The sequence below is a fragment of the Cricetulus griseus genome, chromosome 3 (genome assembly GCF_003668045.3).
Source record: "Cricetulus griseus strain 17A/GY chromosome 3, alternate assembly CriGri-PICRH-1.0, whole genome shotgun sequence".
Classification (NCBI taxonomy): Eukaryota; Metazoa; Chordata; class Mammalia; order Rodentia; family Cricetidae; genus Cricetulus; species Cricetulus griseus.
Genome location: NC_048596.1, coordinates 199,730,701 through 199,755,225, shown reverse-complemented (window position 1 = coordinate 199,755,225; position 24,525 = coordinate 199,730,701). Strand labels below are relative to the sequence as shown.

At 43.5% G+C, this 24,525-nt stretch overlaps 1 protein-coding gene across 2 annotated transcripts in view; it reads right to left on the bottom strand.

Moving 5' to 3' along the window:
- The window catches only part of Spg7 (SPG7 matrix AAA peptidase subunit, paraplegin), a 43,869-nt gene extending 22,368 nt beyond the window's left edge, over nucleotides 1–21,501 (bottom strand). The window contains exons 1-9 of one of the 2 annotated variants that reach the window (XM_027410636.2): nucleotides 21,281–21,501; nucleotides 19,184–19,286; nucleotides 14,593–14,682; nucleotides 8,331–8,569; nucleotides 5,464–5,603; nucleotides 4,094–4,196; nucleotides 1,919–2,044; nucleotides 779–941; nucleotides 104–277 (exon numbers count right to left, since the gene is read on the bottom strand). In XM_027410636.2, the coding sequence (XP_027266437.1) occupies nucleotides 104–277; nucleotides 779–941; nucleotides 1,919–2,044; nucleotides 4,094–4,196; nucleotides 5,464–5,603; nucleotides 8,331–8,569; nucleotides 14,593–14,682; nucleotides 19,184–19,286; nucleotides 21,281–21,463 (1,321 nt within the window). In that variant the 5' untranslated portion in view covers nucleotides 21,464–21,501. Of the gene's footprint in view, nucleotides 1–103; nucleotides 278–778; nucleotides 942–1,918; nucleotides 2,045–4,093; nucleotides 4,197–5,463; nucleotides 5,604–8,330; nucleotides 8,573–14,592; nucleotides 14,683–19,183; nucleotides 19,287–21,280 lie in introns of both variants that reach the window. The other variant, XM_027410635.2, reaches the window with a different exon arrangement.
- Nucleotides 21,502–24,525: the final 3,024 nt, after the last annotated feature.

Sequence of the window (24,525 nt, the reverse complement as noted above, 5' to 3'; positions counted from 1 at the left end):
TGTTTTTGAGACAGGGTTTCCCTGTGGCTCTGGAGGCTGTCCTGTCCTGGGTCAGAGTCCCCTCCTGGTATACAGTGCATGGTGAGGCAGGCTGGGCACTGACCGTCCATCTCAACCAGCAGCTGGTTAAGGGTCTGTTCTTCTTCGGTGTTGGAGAAGCCGGACATGGAGGTGGAGCGCTTCTTTCCCACAGCGTCAATCTCATCAATGTAAACTATGCAAGGAGCCCGTGCTCGGGCTTCCTTGAAGAGGCTTCGCACACGGGCAGCTCCCAGTCCTGAAGAGACACAGGTGTCAAAAGATAGGCAGATAAAGGAAATCAAATCCTGTTTTTGGGTCACAGCCAGGCAAAATTTTCCACCAAAGATGCCTATATCTAATAGGCCACTCTCTGCAGATGAATGTCATCTTGCCATCTGGACTTCCCATGCCACAAATCAGAACAGAAACAAAGCACATAATTACCAAGTGGATGTGGACCAAAGCTTTTGTTTTTTTGAGAAAGGTTTTCTTTGTGTAGCTCTGGATATCCTGGAACTTGCTCTGTAGACCAGGCTGACCTCAAATTCAAGAGATCCACCTGCCTCTCCCTCCCAAATGCTACAATTAGAGGCATGAGCCACCTCTGCCTAGCTTGTACCAAAGCTTATTTTAACTTGGGTTATGTTTGTTCTTCTCTGTTCCACTCAGCTCCCCATCCATGTTAGGGAGGGTTATGTGGAAAGCCATCCCAGGTACTAGGCCAATAAACTTGCCCATACTTCCAGTTCATACCTACCTCCAATTACCTCGACAAACTCCGGGCCAGCCATTGCTAAAAAGGGCACCTGAGCCTCCGTGGCTACTGCCTTGGCCAACAGTGTCTTCCCACAACCAGGGGGTCCCAGTAACAGGGCACCCTTTGGAACCTTGGCACCAAGCTGAAGGAAACGCTCTGGGCTCTAGGCAAGAATAGATATGTGACACTAAGCACTCAGCATTTCACAGAGAATGTTTAAGTGACTCATAAGAAGAGTAACTTACTATAGTCATGAATCAGATATAGTTTCAGTGGTTCCAGAAAAAGTAAAGAGCTTCCTAGAGTCTCAACTCCAAAAAGACAGATGGTCTGCTTGAAGTGGACTATTACATTCTTCTCCTCTGATGGGCAACTGTTGGTTTACCAAGTGCAGATACATCCTTTTTTTGATTTTTCAAGATAGGGTTTCTCAGGGCTGGAGAGATGGCTCAGAGGTTAAAAGCACTGGCTGCTCTTCCAGAGGTCCTGAGTTCAATTCCCAGCAACCACATGGTGTCTCACAACCATCTGTTATGAGATCTGGTGCCTTCTTCTGGTGTGCAGATTCACATGGAAGCAGAATGTTGTATATACACGTAATAAATGAAATATTAAAAAAAGATTTTGTTTTTTTGGTTTTTCGAGACAGGGTTTCTCTGTGGCTTTGGAGGCTGTCCTGGAACTAGCTCTTGTAGACCAGGCTGGTCTCGAACTCACAGAGATCCACCTGCCTCTGCCTCCCGAGTGCTGGGATTAAAGGCGTGAGCCACCAACGCCTGGCCTAAAAAAAGATTTAAGACACTAGAAGACTTGAAGTCTTAAAGATACTATGAAATTCTCAAGAACTAATAAAAATACTTTAAAAAAAAAAAAAAAAGATAGGGTTTCTCTAGGGTAGCTTTGGAGCCTGTCCTGACACTTGTTCTGTAGATCAGACTAGCCTTGAATTCATAGAGCTCTGACAGCCTCTGCCTCCCATTTTATCGTGCCCATGAGGTGATAATGTTACCTTTAACATGTAACATCTAAGTCATGGAACAAACTCCAGTCTCAAAGCTTGTTTTGAGAGCCTTTTTTCTTGGAGAGAAGACATGTCATCACCTACTCAAATCTTTCATTGGCCTAACACATGATTCTCACCTTCAGATAATCCACAAACTCTCGGACTTCCAGTTTGGCTTCATGCATTCCTGCCACATCTTGGAAGCTGACTCCTTTCCCTGTCTTCCCATCCACAATGGTGAAACGTGCCATTTTAAGCTGATTCTGTAAGAAAGAGTCAGGGCAGGAAGCTGAGCATCCCTAGCAAAACAGGAAGCAGTAGCTGCAATCTGCCTGAGCTAACACAAACCTGTACGTCCATCTGCAGCGGAGCCACTTCCTCTTACAGCCTATCAGCCTATCCCCTCCATTACAATGGAGGTCACAGACCACTTCAAGGGGAATCTTTGGACTGGATTGTTTATATTAAGAAGAAAGTAATCTAACAATTTACCTTTAAAAAAAAAAAAAAAAAACAGAACTGGAGAAATGTTTCACTGGTTAGGAGCACTTGTTCTTACAGAGGTTCAATTACTAGCTCCCACAGAGAGACAACCTTCTATAACTTGAGATTCAGCAGATTCAACACTCTCTTCTGGTCTCTGTAGGCACTGCATGTACATGGTGCAAATACATGCAGGCAAAACACTCATATACATAAAATAAAAATGAAAAAGTTAAGTATGAGCCAGGCAATGGTGGAGCACGCCTGTAATCCCAGCAGAGGCAGAGGCAGGTGGATCTCTGTGAGTTGGAGACCAGCCTGGTCTACAAGAGCTAGTTCCAGGACAGCCTCCAAAGCCACAGAGAAGCCCTGTCTTGAAAAAAAAAAAAAAAAAAAAAAAAAGATGTAGCTGGGTGGTGATGGCTCAAGCACTTGAAGGCAGAGACAGGCAGATCTCCGTGAGTTAGATGCCACCCTGATCTACAGAGTGAATACCAGGACAGCCAGAGCCATAACAGAAACCTTGTCTTAAAAAAACAAAAACAAAAGAGAGAGAGAGAGAGAGAGAGAGAGAGAGAGAGAGAGAGAGAGAGAGGTTTAAAAAAATACAAACAAAAAATAAAAAAACAAAAAAACTCTCCTTGGAGCCAGGTGATGATGACCTGGTATACCTTTAATCCCAGCACTAAGGAGGCAGAGGCAGAGGCAGAGGCAGAGGCAGAGGCAGAGGCAGAGGCAGAGGCAGAGGCAGAGGCAGAGGCAGAGGCAGAGGCAGGTAGATCTCTGAGTTCAAGGTCAACCTGGTCTACAGAGCGAGTTCCAGGACAGCCAGGGCTACACAGAGAAACACTGTCTTGAAAAACAAAAACAAAAACAACACTTTTTGCACATGGTGACTCATATCCTATATCCCAGCTTTCAGGACAGAGGCAGATAGACCTCTGTAAATTCCATGCTAGTCTGTCTACATAGAGTATCAGGACTGCATAGTAAAAACCCAACTCAGAAAAAAAGAAAGAAAAAGGAAGAGAAAGACAAACTTCTCAGGGTATAGCTCAGTGGTAGAGAACTAGCATGAACAAGGCACTAGGGTTAATCACCAACAGCACACCAGAAGAAAAAGTCTCCTTTAGCTAAGGGGACAGAAATAACACTTGCATTCTCAGTGAAAACAGAGTGGCACTACCAGGGGTAGAAAAGGAGCTGCCTACATCTCCTGCCTAAGCCTGAGGGACGGAGAAGCAATAGAAGGGAGAGTATACTTCCTAAGGTATACTCCTAGAGAAGAAGGGGAGTTTTCCTATATTATGCCTATTCTTTAAGGTAGTTTTTTATTTATTTATTTTTTAAATTTTTGTGTTTGCGTTTTGAGACAGGGTTTCTCTGTGTAGCTTTGGAGCCTGTAGACCACTCTGTAGACCAGGCTAGCTTCGAACTCACAGAGATCCACCTGCCTCTGCCTCCTGAGTGCTGGGACTAAAGGCGTGTGCCACCAATGCCTGGCATCTTTAAAGTATTTTTAATGTTTCTTTATTAGCCAATAAGAGAGGAAAAAAAATAAAAAAAGAAGAGCACCACTCCCAGCTGATATGGGACTTTGCAAAAAAGGACACTCAGAACATAGTTCCCTATACACAGTGGGCTCAGTGGCCCCCATGTCAGGAAATGGGCTTTCGACAACACTGGCTATCCCATATTCCTCAGTCAGCCAAGCAGGCAAGCAGGCTGATGATCATGGCCACTATAAAAAGTCCTTTCCTCTGAGGACTTTTCTATAGGCTATAGAGTATTCACATTCTTACACACAAACATCCAGCAGTCCAACTTACAAAAGCACTGAATCCGCCTTCCCTTCCTGTCATCCCAGTCAGTCTGAAAACATACCACAGGATGGCCAAGCCCACTGCCGTCATCCCCAGGGCATAGAGGGCACTGAGTAAAAAGGAAAGACAGTTATTGGGGTGGAAGTTATTGTCAAGGCAACTGATGAATAAACCTTAGAAGCTGGGACCTCTAAATCTGAGGCCAAGGCAGAAAGCAAATGGTTGTGCAGACATGTTCTCTGTCCCATGTTACCAAATTTCCTCTTCCACACAGGTTTTTCAAGTATTTAGACTAAATGAACAAAGGTTACCTACCCTGCTAAGTGACAAAGCTCAACAAAAGCAGGTTCTTCTATGGCTAACATGTTATATTTTGTCATTTCGATTAGTAAACAAAACAAAAAAAAAGGGCTCAACAAAATTAAACTGTGATTACGCACTCTATATGAGAAGGAAAAAGATGAGCACCTGCTCCACACCTCCCTGTCACTTCACAATAAAACCAGTTAAGTCTCAGGTTAGGAGGTTTCAGCATCTGGGCTGTGCAGATTACAAGTCATTTTCAAAGCTAGATACTGGCTTGCTGCATCTCAGGTCACAAACTCACAGTAAACTACTCTTTAAACACTGGCTTCTATGACTATTGGCCTAGCAATGCCTATGGGCTCCATGGTCCCTTACAATATATTAACAGTACTAAGATGTCTCTGAAAGAATTTCTACTTACTATGACCCTTTCTATTCCATCTGTTCCATTTTCCTTTATAGAAAACAGCAACCCTAGTGTGTTTAATTAAGAAGTACCACAGGGGCCTGGCAGTGGTGGTGCAAGCCTTTGATCTCAGCACCTGGGAGGGAGAGGCAGGCAAATCTCTGTGAGTCTGAGGCCAGTCTGGTCTACAGAGCAAGTTCCAGGACAGGCTCTCAAAGCTACAGAGAAATCCTATCTTGCAAAACCAAGCCAAACCAAAAAAAAAAAAAAAAAAAAAAAAAGAAGAAGACTAAAAGACTAAAAGACGAGCACAGACGCTTAAAGAGAGTGACAGCTCTAGGGATTTGCACTTCCACATCTACAGCTTCTGTACTTTCACATTCATGGAACCTTCCCACTGGGACCCAGCAAAGTCAGCTCAAGATGTGATGTCTGGCTAGGCGTTGGTGGTGCACGCCTTTAATCCCAGCACTAGGGAGGCAGAGGCAGGCAGATCTCTGTGAGTTCGAGGCCAGCCTGGTCTACAGAGCGAGTGCCAGGATAGGCTCCCAAGTTACACAGAGAAACCCTGTCTTGAAAAAACAAAACAAAACAAAACAAAACAAAGATTTGTTTTCTGTTCTGTGTGCCAGACTAGGTCAAGTCCATAGGACAACTAACATACTTTCCAAAGAATCCTGTCCGCTTGTAGGAAACGGGAATCCTGTCCTTGCTCTCGATGTTCAGCTCATCTTCAGCTGCTCGAAGCTTTTCTTCAAATTTGTCTATATTTGCAACCTGCATCCGGTACATCAAGGCCAGCCGCTGGGGGCAAAATGTAGAGTAGGCAAAGAGAGAGTGAAAGGTCAACACACAAAGCTGGCAAAGAAAACACTTCCATGCCTAAAAAGTTCTAGTTTTTTCAAGTCCAATCCAGAGAGATGGTCTCAGGGGATACCCTTTCTGATGGAAATTCTTTGCACTAAGTAAAATATTACCCTGGCATGTGGGACTCACCATAGGGACAGGCACCTGCAGGAAGTCACAATTATCCCCATGGCCAGTCTGGGCCAGTCTGGGTCACCAGTTTCCGGTTTTATTATTTTTGCTTTTGTTTTGTGATAGCAATCTTGTTATATAATTCAGGTTAAATTCAAACTTCCCCTGAATGAACCACCTTTTCATGTCACTTCTGTCATATCCCACATCACCACATATTACCAGATTAGGTTATTGGGAGCTCAAATTTTAATATATTCCTGAATTTAACTTGAGCCAATGATGGAAGATGGATGGCCCAGCCCTACAGTTTCAGAGAAGTCTTCAACAATGTGTCATGGCTCAATGTATATTGGTAGAGGTGACAGTAAGGAGGTTAAAATTAAATATTTTAACCACAATTTACATTTCCTCTCTCTGCACATTAGCTAAAGCACCCCATAAGTTATACTTTCAGGATTACCTTAACTGATCCTAGATGTCTGATCTGGGCTTTCCAAATACATCAAGACATTCTAACACCCAAATAGCTTCACCAACCTACATAAGGGGAAAAGGGTTGAAATGACCCTCTTTACTATACCAAACTCAGAAGCCAACTCAAACCCTGCAGTGCCTGGGACTTTCTGTACCAGCCTCAATCAGAGAGCGCTCTGTGCACCTTTGCTGAGGCAGGTAGGTGTTTTGGGCTAGGTGCTTCTTGTGTCATCCCTTCATTTTTGTGGTTAGATGGATTTAGCTTTTGTTGTTTGATAGTGGGTGTTGATTTCATGGTCCTAGTTCTTACAAATTATCAGCACAGAGCTGATTTAATAGAACTTGTTGGACCAGATGACACTCATGCCACCCACATCCAGGTAAGAGGAAACTCAAGGTGTCCTCTTGGGGTGCAGAACAGGTCTGATGAAAGAAAGCATACTACACACTGGAAGAATAGGGTCATTCCAGTCAGTAGAGCCTGCAAGTAGAGACTGTGCCTACAGCCTGGTGAAGCAGGGGAGAGCAGTCAGGTGGCCTCTCACCGTTATACTCTGCTGCTACCTAACTTGAAATAAAACATGAGAAGGAGATGAAAGAAAGAATTCAGAATCTGCTGGCCCAATGTGGTAGCATACACCTTTAATACCAGAATTTGGGAGACAGAGACAGGGGAATCTCTAGGAATTTGAGGTGAGCCTAGTCTACATAGTAAGGCCCAGACTGGCCAGGGCTACATAATAAGCTCTGCCTTTAAAAAAAAAAAGAAAAAAAAAAAGAAAAGGATGTGAAAAAAAATAAATTAATACTAAAAAAAAAAAAAAAATCAGACCAGGTGGTGGTGGTGGCACACACCTTTCATCCCAGCACTTGGGAGGCAGAGGCTGGCGAATCTCTGTGAGTTCGAGGCCAGCCTGGTCTCCAGAGTGAGTGCCAGGATAGGCTCCAAAGCTACACAGAGAAACCCTGTCTCAAAAAACCAAAAAAAAAAAAAAAAAAAAAAAACCCAAAAAACAAAAAAACTAGCACTTGGGAGGCATTGGCAGGTGGATTCTCTGTGAGTTTGAGGCCAGCCTAGTCTACAAAGCTACACAGAGAAACCCTGACTTGAAAAAAAAAAAAAATCATTGTCCTAATTAATCCTATACTCAAGTAGTTTTAAGGCTCACATAGAAACAATCTGGAAATATGGAGTTGTGTTCTTGACAATATCTTTGCTGGAATGCTTTTAGGACTCAGTAATGGTATATGACACTGGTGGAGAAATAAGAGAGACACTCTAAAAACTGAAGCAAAGTAGGATGGCACTTAACCTCATATTGGTTGTCCTCTGAGGCCAACCTCAGCTTTAACTGTTAGGCCCTGAGTACTCTCACCTTAGGGGTGGGGGATGTCCCTGGTCTCTGACATAAGGTGAGCTTCCTACCTTATCTGAACCCCCATCCCCTGACCCACCATGTGTATTCTTCCAAGACTCCCAAGCTGGGATCTTGGTGTGAGCACAATCCCTCACTGTCCTCTCTGAGTTCCAGTCCTTCACTAACTTGCATTTATTTTATATCCCTCAAAGGGCAGACTCATCTGTGGTGTCAGCAGGGCTCAGACTAATAGCCCATCATCTATTTCTGCATCCATCCCTGCCAACCTTTCACTTAAGGGCTATGTTACAAACTGTTTACAGCAGTAACTCCTTGTCACCTTAGCTCTCCCAGACCTTCCTGACCTGAGACAAAGCCCCTCCCCATGACTTCACAACCAGCCCTGAACAGACCCAGATTGGCTCAGCACAATTTCTCCTTATCCTTTCATACCAGGGATATACTGTTTAGAATCAATTGCCACTTATTTTCACCTCTTCCACTCTGACATCCCATCAGAGCTGTCTTTCCTGTCAAGAGCTTCTCTTACTATTTTCCTTAAGCTCCGCCTGAAGAAGCACTGCTCAACCCCTGTAGCAAGCCCTCCTCTGTACACATCTTGTTAAAGGCAACCATACAAGCCCAGGATCAAAAGGCTAACTGAAAAAGGGATACTCCCAACTTTCCCAGTCGCCCCAATACCTTCACCATGACTCACAGGTCGGCCAAACACCACGGCTCCAGGATGCAGATAGACTTCTACCACATCACTTTCGGGTACCACCTGCACACGCTGCACCTCGCCTTTAGCCAGCATCTCATTGACAAAGTCGGTCCAAGAAATACTGCCCCCACTGGTACTGAGGGAATTCAGCAGGCTCATTACAACAGCAATGATGAACAAGGTGCGCAGCCTCTCACGATACATCTGGTCTTCCCGCTCTTTTCGTCTCCTTTCTTCTGAACAGAACACAGGGAGAATCAGGCACATCAAGAGTAGCCCAAGCTGGGCAGTGGTGGCACATACCTTTAATCTATTTATTTTACATCTGGCTGCAGCCCCACTCCCCTTCCCAACCCCAAATTCTCTTCTCCCAGTTCCTCTCTCTGTATCCCCACTCCTGTCTTGATCCAGGAAAGGGCAATCTGGCACGAGTATCAATAAAACATGGAATATCAAGTTGCAGTAGGACTAAGAACCTCCACATGCATCCCAGCACTTGGAAGGCAAAGGCAGGAGGATCTCTGTGAGTTCAAGGCCATCCTGGTCTACACAGAGAGCTCCAGGACAGCCAGGACTACATAGAGAGACTCTGTTTCAATACCACTACCACCCTCCCATCTCCCACACCTGAGAAAAAGAAGAGATACACTCGACAAATGCTATCCATATGCTGCCTGCAGTCACTGGAACTTGATTCACTGAAGTCACTTCAGAGGCAGTAGCAGTTACCACTGTGAAAGGCATGTAGCAACTTTTAAGAGTAAAAGCCATCCTAGGAGCCTCATAAAAAGTCTTCCACTACAAGTCCAGAAACAAACACAGGCACTGAAATGCATACTGTAGCATACGAAAACTATCAAGCATAGCGAGTGGCTGCTCCTACCTGTCCCAGAATATAAGGACTTCCTTATCCATGGCAGAGATGAATTCTCCCTCTACCCAAACTTATTTATTGAAATGTAATATTTAAAAGCAAGTTGATGCCAAGCGGGCAGTGGTAGTGGTGCATGCCTTTAATCCCAGCACTCGGGAGGCAGAGGCAGGCGGATTTCTGTGAGTTTGAGACCAGCCTGGTCTACAAGAGCTAGTTCTAGGACAGGCTCCAAAGTCACAGAGAAACCCTGTATCAAACAACCCAAAAAACAAACAAACAAACAAACAAACAAAAACAAGTTGATGCTAAGTAATGCAGGCCTTTAATCCCAGCACTTGAGAGGCAGAGGCAGGCGGATCTGAGTCCGAGGCCAATCTGGTTTACAAAGTGATTTCCAGGACAGCCAGGACTATACTGAGAAACCCTGTCTCGAAAAACAAAACAAAACAAAAAAGAGACAAGTGTATCTCTTTGAGTTACAGCACAACCATGGCTACATAATGAGATCCTGTCTCTAAAAATCACAATCATAAATGTTTAGGAGCACACTCACACATACATACAGAAGACTCCAAAGCTGGCAAAATCGCTGAGCAAGTAAAGGCACTTGCTACCAAGCTTCATGACCTAGACCCACATGGTGAACAGACAGAACTGACTTCCATAATTTGTTTTCCAATTTCCACAAGCACACTCTGTATGCATGACCCTCCCCCACAATACACAAATGTATAGATAAAATAAAAATTAAAACATAGGGCTAGAGAGATGGCTCAATGGTTAGCATCTGGCTACTCTTCCAAAGGTCACTGTACCCAAACTGCAGCTCACTGCCATGTAACTCCAGTTCTAGTTCCATATCTTCTTCTGGCATGCATATGGTACACAGACATATACAATAATTAAAACAAAATATATAATAGTAATACCTGCCTGTAATACTAGTAATTAGGAGGTGGTGGCAGGAAAATCAAGAGTTCAAAGTCACCTGTAGTTACATAGTAAGTTTAAGGCCAGCCTAGGAATACATGAGACTTTTTTTTTTTAAATAATTTATTTATTTTATTTTATGTTCATTGGTGTTTTGCCTGAATATCAGTCAGATCTCCAGGATCTATAGTTATAGACAAGTGTGAGTGGCTATGTGGGTGCTGGGAATTGAAGCCAGGTCCTTTGGAAGAGGACCATCTCTCTAGTCAATGACACCCTGTCTTAAAAATACCAAACATTTTTAATCCCAGCTCTCTGGAATGCTGATGCAGGTGTATCTCTGTAAGTTTGAGGGTCAGCCTGATCTACATCATGATTTCCAGAACAACCAGAAATACACAGTGAAACCCTGTCTTAAATAGTAATAATAAAGCCTAGCACTTAGGAGGTAGAAATAGAGGGCTCAGATGTTCAAGGTCATCCTCTGCTACATATTGAGTTCAAAAAGTGCCTAGGATTGGCTGGAAAGATAGCCCAACCGTTAAGAGCACTGACTACTCTTCCAGAGGACCTGGGTTCAATTCCTAGCACCCACTGATGTCTCACAGCTATCTAGAACTCCAGTCCCAGGGCAGTAGGCACACATGTGATGCACAGACACACATGTGGACAAAACATCCATACCCAAAACACCCTGAGCACATACAACCCTTGTTTTGTGTTAGGTGTGGGGGTGGAGCAAGCATGATGTTGTATACCTATAATAACCGTAATCCCAGAATTTGGAAGGCTGAGGCAAGAGAGTTGAATGTTCAAGTTCATCCTGGGTTACAAAATTGAGACCATTCTTCTCTCAATTTCAGAAAGTCAAAAAAATTAATAAATATAGTTCATATGCTAGGCCTTATGACTATATCATATTGCCCCTTACTTCTATTCCCACGATCCTGTCACAAGAGACAGTGAATGAACCCTGATCCTGAGATTTACTAGAAACTGGCATTCCATGCTCAGTGCTCAACTCCTATCTCAAGGACTCTCCTAAGACATCCAACCCTGCCTGTCCCTCATTGATCTGTGCCATGTTTGTGTCTATGATCTCAAAACTTCAGATTTTTCTTAAATGTTTTTAATTATACATATGTTTAAATGTGGGTTTGTACCTTTAAGTACAGTGTCTGCAGAGCCAAAAAAGGGTAATAGATCCTCTGGAAGTAGAATTTCAGACAATTTGTGCTGGGAATTGAACTCATATCTTCTGCAAGAGTAGTAAACACTCTTCAACCACTGAGCCATCTCTCTAGCCCCCTAAATACCTCTTCCCACATATTTCTTGCCTATCTCTGGGCTCAATAATGTACCAGCTCAGAAAGTTCACAGCAGTTTTGTTTTTCTGATATCTCACTGTCTCCAAAGTGCTTAAGGCAATGAACCTCCATTAAAGCTAACACATGGTAGGTACATCCACCAATCAGCAGCATAAAAGACTATTTAACAAGCTTTGTTGCCAAAATTATTCTGGGGGGTGGGGGCAACAAAGACAAAATGAATTTCAAGGGAAGAGTCACCAGGTTTTCATGCTCAGAAATCCTTCCTGCTCTGAGCACCGTGTAGATAGTTCTAGACCCATACCATTCATTCTGACTATTGATGACCTGTAGAGAAACCTGGAAGGTAAGGACAAGTCTCATCTTGCAGAAACAATGGAGAAATTCTCCTTAGGAAACTGCCTGAAAAGTTTTAAAATGTATTTTGTGTATGTATGCGCACAAGTGTACCTGCATGAACTTATTTATTTATTTATTTATTTATTTCTGGGTTTTTTGAGACAGGGTTTATCTGTGGCTTTGGATGCTGACCTGGAACTAACTCTTGTAGACCAGGCTGGTCTCGAACTCACAGAAATCTATCTGCCTCTGCCTCTGCCTCTGCCTCCCAAGTGCTGGGACTAAAGGTGTGCGCCACTACGCCTGGTGCCTATGTGAATTTATGTGCACCTCATGTATTCAGGGGCCCATGGAGGCCAGAAGAGGATATGAGAGCTCCTAGAACTAGAACACAACATAGATGGTTATGAGCTATCATGTGAGTGCTAGGAAATGACCAGGGTCCTCTCTCTGCAAGAGCACTAAGTACTTTTAACCACTGGGCTATCTCTCCAACCCCTGCCTGAAAATCTTATCAAAAGTTTATTTCCTAGCCAGGTGGTGGCTAGGAATGCCTTTAATTCCAGCACTCAGGAGGCAGAGACAGGCAGATCTCTTGAATTCAAAGCCAATCTGGTCTACAGAACTAGTTCCAGGACAGCCAGGCGGTGTTATACAGAAAAACACTATCTTTAGAAATAAATAAATAAAAAACCATGCATGAAGACTTATAATCCTCTTGAGAACCTGAGGCAATGGCCAGCCAGAGCTACAGAGTAAGACCCTGTCTCAAAACAAAAACAAGCAAGCAAAACAATAATAAAAAAACAAAACAAAACAAAGCCAGGGGCAGAGGCACACATTTATAAACCCAGTACTTGGGAAGCTGAGGTAAGGTCAGTTCAAGGAAGCCTCAGCTACACAGTGAGCTGAAGGCCAACCTGGACTACATGATACTTCATGTCAGAGAGTGTGAGAGAGAGAGAGAGAGAGAGAGAGAGAGAGAGAGAGAAAAGCCTTTTCCACTTCTCCACTTCAAGATGTGAAATAATCACCTATATGTTCTAATTCTTTGTAGTTTTGTTTAAAAACAAACAAAAAACTGTGTGTGGTCTGAGTGTGTATGTGTTCCTATCTGTGAGTATAAGTGTGTGGGTAGGTGTGCATGTGGAGTTCATCAGGTGACTTCCTTGATTGTTCTCCATCTTATTTTTTTAAATGTATTTATTTATTATGTATACAGTGTATCCCTGCAGGCCAGAAGATGGCACCAGATCTCATTACAGATGGTTGTGAGCCACCATGTGGTTCCTGGGAATTGAACTCAGGACCTCTGGAAGACCAACTAGTATTCTTAACCATTGAGCCATCTCTCTAGCCCGTTTTTCATCTTATGTACTGAAACAAGGTCTTTTACTTGAACTAGTGATTCAACCGGTCTAGCCAGTCAGCTTGTGCCAGGGATTCCCTAGTTCTGTTCCTCAGTGATGAAATTTACAGGCTGCCAGACTGTTGGCATTTACATGGGTGCTGTGGATCCAAACTCCTCACACTTGCATGACACTGACCCATCTCCTAGACCCAGCTTTGCCTTTTAGATTTACTAACTTGGATAAGCATGTATAGTGCATGCCTGTAATACCAGCATTCACTCGGGAGAGAGAGGCAGGAGAGAGAATCAGCCTGGTCCAAGAGAGACTGTCTCAAACAAATAAAATAAGTAAGGAAATAAATAAACTTAATCTGTTTAGAATTTGCTCTATCTTTTTTTTCCGAGACAGGGTTTCTCTGGACTTTGGAGGCTGTCCTGGAACTAGCTCTTGTAGACCAGGCTGGTCTCTAACTCATAGAGATCTGCCTGACTTTGTCTCCCGAGTGCTGGGACTAAAGGCGTGCGCCACCACTATCCAGCTGAATTTGCTCTAGTTTGAGAACAGAATTAAATGAGACAAAGTATGAAAATCACTTAGTACAATGCACATACTTTCTCTAAGGGGAGAGAACCTTCAAAAAGCTTGCAGAAAAACAAAAACAAAACCAGCTTCTAGCTAGGAAACTAAAGAAACTCTAGCAGGGTGGTGGTGGTGGCAGTGGCAGTGGTGCACGCCTTTGATCCCAGCACTTCAGAGGCAGAGGCCAGCCTTCCAGGACAGGCTCCAAAGCAACACAGAGAAACCCTGTCTCGAGAAAAAAAAAAAAAAAAAAAAAAAAAAAAAAAAGAAAGAAAGAAAGAAAGAAAGGAAAGGAAAAGAAGCAGCAGCAGTAGCAGCAACTCTAGAAGTTCAGTTCAAACTTTAATTTTCTACATGCTTTACACTCTTGAATGAGTCCTAATTCCAGCAAGGTGAAACCTAAGATATGAGGGCATTCTTAGTTTCCCCAAGTGTGGCTATAAACTGGAACAGGGCAGTATTAGCCTATAAATGGTGGTGATCCTTCTACTGCAAACCTGTCCCATTCATTTGTCCCCTCCTCACTGATCTGCTAGCTGACTTCACACACTCAGGAATGTGCATGGGGCTGGGTTCACCACAGTTCCCACTCCCAGGATTTAGGATTTGCCCTTTCTGTGCAGAAACACAGAAACTCTGTCTACCTTCAGACATTCCTGAATGTGACAGAGGAACATAGGTGTCCACAGAGGCATCTCTGACAGAACAAAGGACTCAGCAATCACAGAAGTAGGGCAGTTCACACAGGGACAGGCAATCAACTGTGCCTTTCTTAATAGTCTCACCCTATTAAGAGGAGAGTACACAGGGAGGCACAAGAGGGGCAGGTACTTCAAAACATTAGACAGGTGTACCTTCATCATCTTCAGGGGCCTTGCCTTTTGGTTTATTATTGTCTTTATTCTTCTGCTTCATCCGTGAGGTATTAAAATAGTAAGTACTACCTATAATAAATAAGAAAAGAATTAAGTTTGCAGCTACAAGAGACATACAAGAAAGCAGTATGTCCACAAATAACCACATCACAATAGAAACCATCTGGAACCTATGCCTTGAGAATTGCTGCATTGGAGGCATTACAGCATTTCCTTTTATACATACTACTACAGTATCTGCTGGTGATAGAATAATGGACTGTTGCCTGGCAGAGGTGGTGATTGCCTTTAATCCCAGCACTCAGAAGGCAGAGGCAAGCAGATCTCTGTGAAGCCAGTCTGGTCTACAAAGTGAGTTCCAGGACAGGCTCCAAAGCTATACAGAGAAACCCTATCTCGAAAAACCAAAATAATAATAATAATAATAATAATAATAATAATAATAATAATAATAAACAACAACAACAACAATAATAAGCTATTAATGTAGAAAGACAAATCTTTGCTATTTAAACTGGATAGCTAGTGGCTGGAACATATTTCTCTTGCAAGAGGATCTCAAATTTGGTAGTTCACAACCACCTGTAAGTCCAGCTCCAGAAAATCCAACACCAACACCCTCTTCCAGCCTCTGTGGGCATCTGGATTCATGCACACACACACACACACACACACACACTGAAAAATTATTTTTTCATTTCTAAAAAAGTAAAATGGGGTTGGAGAGAGCTCAGCAGTTAAGAGCACTTCTTGCTCTTGCAGAAGACCTGAGTTCAGTTCCCAGCACCCACATAGCTGCTCACAATCATCCATAATTTCAGTTTCAGGGGATCCAACACCCTTTTCTGACTGCTCAGGCAGCAGACATTCATATATATAACAATCACACTCATATACATAAAATAAATAAACAAATCTAAAAATTATTTTTAAATAAAGCAACAAATTGGCTAGCCAGGTACAGCAGCTCATGCCTGTAATACTAGCACTCACAAGGCAGAAGGATCACCTTGAATTCAGTGCTACCTGGGCTACAAAGTATTGTACACAAGCCTGAGCTGCATGAGACTATCTACCAAAAAAAAAAAAAAATTGTCTAATGTGAGAGAATACAGAAATAGAGGATATAGCTCAGTGGCACAACAAATGCTAGGTTTAATACCTAAATCCACCCCCCACTCCCCCCAAAAAAAGGCCAGGCGGTGGTGGCATACACCTTTAGTCCCAGCATTCAAGAGGCAGAGGCAGAGGCAGATGGATCTCTGTGAGTTCAAGACCAACCTGGTCTACAAGAGCTAGTTCCAGGACAGGACAGCCTCCAAAGCCACACAGAGAAACCCTGTCTCGAAAACCAAGAAAAAAAAAAAAGTGTTACAAGCATAAGTTTGAAAATGATACAATCTTAACAGATGAATGACTCAAATGGTTTGGTACCTGTGGTAACAGCAGCAACCCAGCTGCCAATGCCAGGGACAGGCTGGCATAAGGCTGCATGGGAAAGGCTTGGCCTTCCCCAAAGTCTCAACAGATGGGGGAGAAAATCACTATGACATTAAGTCTTTACATACATACATACATACATACATACATACATACATAGTGGCACACACTTGTAACACTCAGGAGGCAGAGGCAGAACTAGGAGTTTGAGGCTAGCCTGGTTTACAAAGCAAGTTCCAGGACAGCCAGAGATGTACAGAGAAACCCTGACTCAAAATAAATAAACAAATGAACAAGAAAAATTTAAAAATTAATTTAAAAAACATGTATTTTTTATCTATGTGAGTATTTTGCCTACCTGTTTGTATGTGTATCATGTGCATGCCTAAGAAAACCAGGTGCCAGGTCCTATGGAATACTGAGTTACAGATGGTTGTGAATTGCCTGATGTGGATGTTGGGAACTGAACTCAAGTCCTTTGGAAGAGTGGTGTTTTCAACCTATGAGCCACAGCTCCAGGCCCCAATCTAACTTTCTTCATAAAAATACTAACAGACCGGGCTGGAGAGATGGCTCAGAGGTAAAGAGCACTGACTGTCCTTCCAGAGGTCCTGAGTTCAATTCCCAGCAACCACATGGTGGTTCACAACCATCTGTAATAAGATCTGGTGCCCTCTTCTGGTCTGCAGGCATACATGAAGACCGAACATGGTATATATAATAAAAAATAAATATTAAAAAAAAAATATTAACAGACCACAAAAGCAAAACTATCTTTATTTCCATTAGAACTCAACATTGAGTTTTTGGATGGCTGGGGGATTTTCATGAATACCTCAGAGTCACTGAACAAGGGAAAAAATTCAAATGAAACTCAGAGCAGATGAGCCCAGTGCCAGTACAGGTTGTTTCCTTCAAATTAGGATCCAACCATTCCACCGTTCCTATTCCAACTATGCAAAAAAGGAGTAAAATTATGGCACTTACCCTGAATGTCCTTTGAGTTAAAGCAGTGACATGGTAGAATTTTAATTGAGCACTTGAGAGGCAGAGGCAGGATCTGAGTTTGAGCACAAGCTGTTTTACAAAGTGAGTTCGAGGATAGCCAGGGTCACAACAGAGAAACCTCACCTCAAAAAATATTAATAAATAAAAAAAACAACAATGATATACAACTTCAACTTAATGCTTCACTTATTTAGTTTTTTTGTTTGTTTTTTGAGACAGGGTTTCTCTGTGTAGCTTTGGAGCCTGTCCCTATAGACCAGGCTGGCCTTGAACTCACAGAGATCCATCTGCCTCTGCCTCCTGAGTGCTGGGATTAAAGGTATGTGCCACTACCACCTGGCACTTTATTAATTTTTATTTCATGTGTGTGGGTGTTTTGCCTGCATGTACATCTTTACACAAATGGTGCAAACTAACAAATGTTAGTTATGTGAGTTCTGGGAACCAAACCTAGGTCCTCTGAAAAAGTACCTAATGTTCTTAACTACTGAGCCATCACAGTCCTGAGCCAGTCCTTGTCACTTAAATTCTTTAAATGAGGGTTAAGATGGCTCAATAGGTGCTGGGTGTTGGTGGCACATGCCTTTAATCCCAGCACTCGGGAGGCAGAGGCAGGTGGATCTCAGTGAGTTCAAGGCCAGCCTGGTATCCAGAGCGAGTGCCAGGATAGACTCCAAAGTTACACAGAGAAACCCTGTCTCGAAAAACCAAAAAAAAAAAAAAAAAGATGGCTCAATAGGTAAAGGTATGTGCTGCCACACACACATACACACACACACCTGCTAAACAAAACACTTAATGTGAGTCTGGGCCTGATGGTGCATACCTGTAATCCCAACACTTGGAAGGTGAAGACAGGAGAATTGTGAGTTCAAAGCAGTCTGGATTATAAATTACCTTGTCTCAAAAAGACAAAAGCAAAACAAAACAACCAAAACCAAAACAAACCAAAACCAAACCCAGAAGAGTAGTAGCAGTAGTAGCATATTTCTACATTCTACCACTGGGAAGGTAAAGGCAGGATGATCAAGAAGTATTCAGACTCCATTTTAGATTATCCAAAGACTAACAGGCTCACAACAGAAAGAACCAAAGCTTGGAATGAAAATATAGCTTAGTTGGTGGAGTATTTGCCTACCATGCACAAAGTTCTGAGTCCAATCCCTATCATCATATAAAACTAGACACATGGTACACATCATACCTATAATCTCAGAAGAGGTCAGAAGTTCAGGGTTTTTATGGTGGCTGATCTTAGTTTTCTGGTCAATGTCAAACTAGCAACATTCTAATGGCCACCTGACACTTGCCAAGGAGACTCTGTTCTTAGATTTGATCACAGTGTATGTGTACTGTGTATGTATGAAATGGCAGATTTTGCTGCACTCCTAGGCCAGGAGAATAGCCTTTTTTTTTTTTTTTTTTTTTTTTTTTTTTTTTTTTTTTTGAGACAGGGTTTCCCTGTGTAGTTTTGTAGCCCATCCTAGAACTAGCTCGTGTAGATTTCAAAACAGGCTGGTTTTGAAATCACAGAAATCCACCTGTCTCTGCCTCTGTGCAGAGATTAAAGGCGTGTGCCACCACTGCCCCAAAGAGACAGCAATGGGTGCTGGAAACTGAACTCTTTTTTTGTTTTGTTTTTGTTTTTTTGAGACAGGGTTTCCCTGTGGCTTTGGAGGCTGTCCTGGCTAGCTCTTGTAGACCAGGCTGGTCTCGAACTCACAGAGATCCGCCTGTCTCTGCCTCCCGAGTGCTGGGATTAAAGACGTACGCCACCACCGCCTGGCGGAAACTGAACTCTTATATTTTTGGTTGTGAGCCTTGCCTTTAACTGCTGAGCCATCTCTCCAGCCCTAGAGTAGCTGTTTGCTCCTAGGCTACTCTACTGAACAGAACATGCTCTCACTACAATAGTACTGTGTTTTCCGGCAACCGGAACTCTTTTTTTTTTTTTCTCTCGGAGACAAGGTTTCATTTTAGCTGGTCTCCAACCGGTAGACCCCTGTTTCAGTGCTGGGATTACAAGCATACTAGACCATGCTCCTCTTCCATTATACTCTTATAGGACTACAGTAAAATCTGTGTCCATCACTTTGGGAACATGCAATGCATAGATACACACCTGAAAGCTGCCACAGTCTGATTGCATTTGGAACTATATGCTGTTTCAGTAACAATCCGCTAATACCTCCAAAGCTAGGGGTCAGTATTCGAAATATCAAGTTCTGTAAAAAAGAAAAAGACTGAGGTAACACTAATACCACATACCAAAACAACCCAGGGGTGGGGATATGGATTAGTTGGTAGAGTCCTTGCCTAGAATACAGGAAGCTATGAGTTTGATCCTCAGTACTCCATAAAACTAGATATAGGGGTAGATGCCTATAATCCCAGCACTGTGACAGAGTCTGGCCTCAAACTCAGTGACCCTCTTGTATCAGCCTCCTGAGTGCTGGGATTATAAGCATACGCCACTAACCCATTGAGCTTGTTTTAATTTTGGTTTTGTTGTTTAGACCTGCCTCATGTAGTTCAAGCTGGCCCCAAATTTACTACATAGCTGAGGATGGCTTTGAAATCCTCATCTTCCATCTCTACCTCCCAAATACAGCATTACAGGTGTGCTCTACAATTGGCTTAAACTTTAATGCTCTTTTCCCCCACAAGATGGGGGACTTACATGTAGCCCTGGTTGGCCTAGAATGGAACCTGATATGTAGATCAAGCTGGCCTTGAACACACAGATATCTACCTGCTTCTGCTCCTGAGTGCTGTGATGAAAGGTGTACACTACCATGATCCACCAACCTTTAAATGTTAACATCAATAATTCAATTTAACATTTTTCTGATTCATGGTACAGTGAAGGCAAGACTCGGAACTTGTTATCAATGGAAAGGCTATCTCCATCTTCTAGTAGCAACATTCCCACCGAATGGGGTCATACTGGTGAAAGCTGGCAAACATATTGGCATCAAGAAGGTGGTGAAGCAGCTATCAGAGGGACCCCTACAGGGCATCCTGGGCTACACTGAAGATCCAGTTGTCTTCTGAGACCTTAACAGTGACACCCATTTTCCACCTTTAATGTTGGGGCAATCATTACACTCAACTTATTTACTGGTACAGTAAATTTGGCTACAGAAACAAGGTGGTGGACAATAGTCTACATTGCATTCAGGGAGTGAGAACCCTGGACCACCCATCCAGCAAAAGCGCAAAAGGAAAAGGGAGGCCCTCCAGTGCTGAGGAGTCAGATGCTCTACTAACATATTGAGAATCTCCCCCTTCTCAGTGTTTCCATCCTAGGAGGGGCCTGGGAGCTCTGCTGTCAATTCCATCAATAAATGTCACCATATACAGCCAAAAATCAAACCAAAACAAAAAAGAAGCAACAAAAGCCAATAACTTTCAACCATCAACTGGGGATCACAAGAGTAGTTTCAGTGCTAATTCACAATCTTCCTGGCCTCAACCTCCCAGTAAATGCTGAAATTGCAGGTGTGCACCACCTTGTTCTGCTTTAAAGAAAAAAAAAGTTCAAGTGCATATGTATCTGTAATATTTATATTGCCTGAAAAGTGACCATTTGGAAGTTTTAAGATAATATCAAAACCTCACCAGGCTGAGATGAGGGGCCTGAATGAAGCACAGCCTTCCTATTAGGAACTCAAGAAATTACTATCAATAACAAAACTACTCTACATCTGTAGCTACCTGGTTTTCATTCAGGCAAACAGCTTCCTACCGCTCTAAGCAATTACTTTTCCTTAAGCGCTGAAAGTCATTCTAATGGAATTGGTCCAGTTGAGCCAATTGTACCACTAACGTCAGACCCTGGTGAGATCATCCTGGTATGGTGGCCTACACCTATAACCCCAGCGCTTCCGAAGGTGCGGGCAAAAGGTTCATGAATTCAAGAGCTGCTTTGACTACACACTGAGTCCCAGGCTACATGAAATCCTGCCTCAAAAACAAAGGAAGGAAAGAAACAGGTAAATAAGACTCAATTTTAAACTGCCAGGGACTGAGGTACAACACAAACACACTAGGGCTAGAAAAACCACCCGAGGCTCTGCCTCACGCCATCAGCCCTCCTCCCGCACACGCAGCCTGGTAGGCCTAGACGATGCCAAGCCAAAGAGGAAGGTGCAGGCGCACATCCGGTCCGCGGAGACCCGCGATATCCGCCGCCACTGCTAGGTTCGCAGCGGGTTACCTGAGGCGCTTGGCCTCCAGCCGCAGAGAGGCCAACCGGAGTCCCACGGACCATGTATGGCCGCCTGCTCCCAGACCCAGACGGGAGGCCTGGGTGTCTGCTCCAGGGCTGGCCCCATAAGCGCCTGGGCCCAGGCTCCGGGATTTGGCGGAGTGCGCGCAATAGGAGTAACGCGGCCGCCATGGTGCCGAGGGCGGCGCCTGCGCAGGGGAGCTCCGACCGCCCCAACGGTCAGGTTTTTGAGGAGGCCTCCTCCAGCGCTTGCGCCGTGGCGAAAGTTGTGGACTCCAGCGCCTGCGCTGTCAGAACTTCCTGGTCTCCGCAAGGTTAGCGGCTAAACCTACAGTGTCCGCAGGGAGCGCAACATGTACACTAAGCGACCTGGAGCCTGCGGGTTCCGGAGGAGACAAGCTACAGTTACCCGGTATTTTTCTCCCCTGTTTTATTTCCAGTTCAAGCTGCTGTTTCCAGTGCTTGTCAAGTGAATACAGGATTCTGTTTTCCCGTTGCCTTTTTTTGGGGGTGTGATTTGGTTCCTGCTGGCCACTTTCCATATTTATATTTGAAATACAATATTCACTGTGCAACACAGTCTGGCCTCAAATTCCACATCCCTCAAGCTCAGCCTCCTGAGTGCTGGCCTGACAAGCCTGAGCCATTAGATCCAGGTGTTGTTGTTGTTGTTTCTGCTAAACACCAGAGGTCCTGAGGATGTTCGTGACTAGCTACAGAAAACGTTGCAGAGGTCTAAGGTGTGTGAGACCACAGAGCAGCAGCTACAGAGTAGGAAAGCTGTGCTCCCCATCTTAAGGAAGAAGGGGCGCTCTTAAAGTCAAAAGTGGACTAACAAATGCAGAATAGTCGGTCACTAGCCTGGAGAGGGCTAAAGAACAGGATTAATGGCCATAGGGAGGTGATTGTTGTTTTCTTTCATCTCAGGAACCTACTAACGACTACGGCAGGAAGGGCAGACGAGAAGGAAGATGTTTTTGAAAGGAAAGTACTTAGCGCTTTGTGGCTCAAGCAGAGTGGAATATCTGTTCTATTTACATCTTTAATGTAGATGGTACTGGAAAGTTAGCTCAGCTGTTAAGAGCACTGGTTCTTCCAGAGGGCTCCAGATTGATTCCCAGCACCTACATGGTGGCACAGAATTATCTGAAACACCAGTCCTTGGAGAACCCTTTTTCCGACCTCACTAAATACCAGGTACTTAGACATACATGTAGACAAAATACGCATCCACAATAAAAAAATAACTTGTAAGTTGATAAACTTATGTAGATAACTATCTCCTCATACTAGCTTATTTGTTTTCTCCTGGAGGAGGGCTGACTCACTTCTGGAAGTAATTTCCAACCCTAGTTATTGACCATGGCTCTCAGCCAGGCTTATATAAGACCAAGTAGCACAGAAGTCCATATTGCTACTCATGGGAAATGAGAGTGAATTAAAAGTGAAACTGGAGACTGGGCAGTGGTGGCCCAGCACTCGGGAGGAAGAGGCAGACAGATCTCTGTGAGTTCAAGACCAGCCTGGTCTACAGATCGAGTTCCAGGACAGCCTCCAAAGCCACAGAGAAACCCTGTCTTGAAAAACAAAAAAAACAAAACAAAATACACTAAAATATTTTTAAACAATTTAAAAACAATCACAGATTAAGGGAATGGCTCAGTGAGTAAATTGCTTGATGGGCAGGACTTACATCCTAAAGTCAATCTCCACAATGTAAAATTACACATTCAGTGGTACACATCTGTCACTCTAGCATTCCACCCCAAGACAGGAGGTGGAGACGGGAATCACCTGGAAATAAGGCTTCCTGGAAGTCTAGAAGTCCATATGTTTGTGGGCCAGCTAGCCTGGAGTAAGCACCTCAGTGGCAGAAACAAGAGAGATCCTGCCTCAAAAACTAGGTGGAAGACATGGCACTGGAGAGATGGTCCATGGGTTAAGAGCACTGGCTCTTCTTCCAGATGTCCAGGGTTCAATTGTCAGCACTCATATGGCAGCTCTTAACTGTAACTCCAGTTTCAGGACATATAACACCCAGGCATACATGTGGTACACAGACATATATACAGGGAAAATACCAGCACTAATAAAATAATTTAAGAACAAGAACAACAATAAAAGAAACATACAGGTACATAAGTCACTGTGTGACTGCCTGGCCTGCATTCCAATCTGTGTAGTACAATCTACAAGGTCAAAGGTGTGATTTCATGTTCCTTTCTTCACTCCTGGGGAAGTATTAAATGTCTTACAAACTAGCCTGCAGCTCTGTAGTAGCTAATGCTTATCAGCAGCGTTTCTTAAGGTTAGAGAAATGTGCTATTGGTTGTGCAGAGAGTAGCCTGTAGGCTAAAAACTATCACTTACTTTTACTACTGATTGTTGTTTCTCTTGTTCTTAAACAATTTTCCTTCACAATCATTTCTTCCTGTTTTTCTTCCTCTACTATATATGTGATTTTTATTATTTATTTATTTGGTTTTTCAAGACAGGGTTTCTCTGTGTGGCCTTGACTGTCCCAGAACTCATTCTGTAGACCAGGCTGGCCTTGAACTTACAGAGGCCCATCTACCTCTATCTCCTAAGTGCTTGGCACCATCACTGCCCAGTTTTTGGGGGGGTTGTTATTGTTTTTTTTTTGAGGCAGGGTCTCTTTCTCTATGTCCTAGAATTGCTAAGTAGACCCAGATATCATCAAACTTTAATCCTAGCACTCTGTCTCCTGAGCGCTAAGATTAAAGGTGTGCAACACCACACTCAGTAATACATGGTTTTATTACATTTACATTGTATATGTGCCACAGTGCCTGTGAAGAGGTCAGAAAACAACTTTTGAGAGTCACTTCTCTCCTTTCACCATGTGGTCCCAGGGATCAAACTTAAGTAAACAGCTTTCACCAGCTGAGCCGTCTTGCTGTTCTTCTTCTGCTAAACTTTGTTAAAATACCAGATAGAGGGCCTGGAGAGATAGCTCAGCAGTTAAGATCACTTTCTGCTTTTGCAGACTACCCAGGTTGCTGCTTGGCCTCTGCCAGACTATTGAGTCATAACCACCACCAGAAGATGGCAAGGAAGCAGGCCCTGGAACCTGTCAGTCAATAGCCCTGAGCAAGTATTTAACTTCTAAGTCTCAATTTTCTCATCAGTAAATGGGCATAATAATTATCTGCAAAGCCAGGCTAATGCCAACCTTGGTTTTCCCACACAGTAGTTATAAAGATAAAATGCAA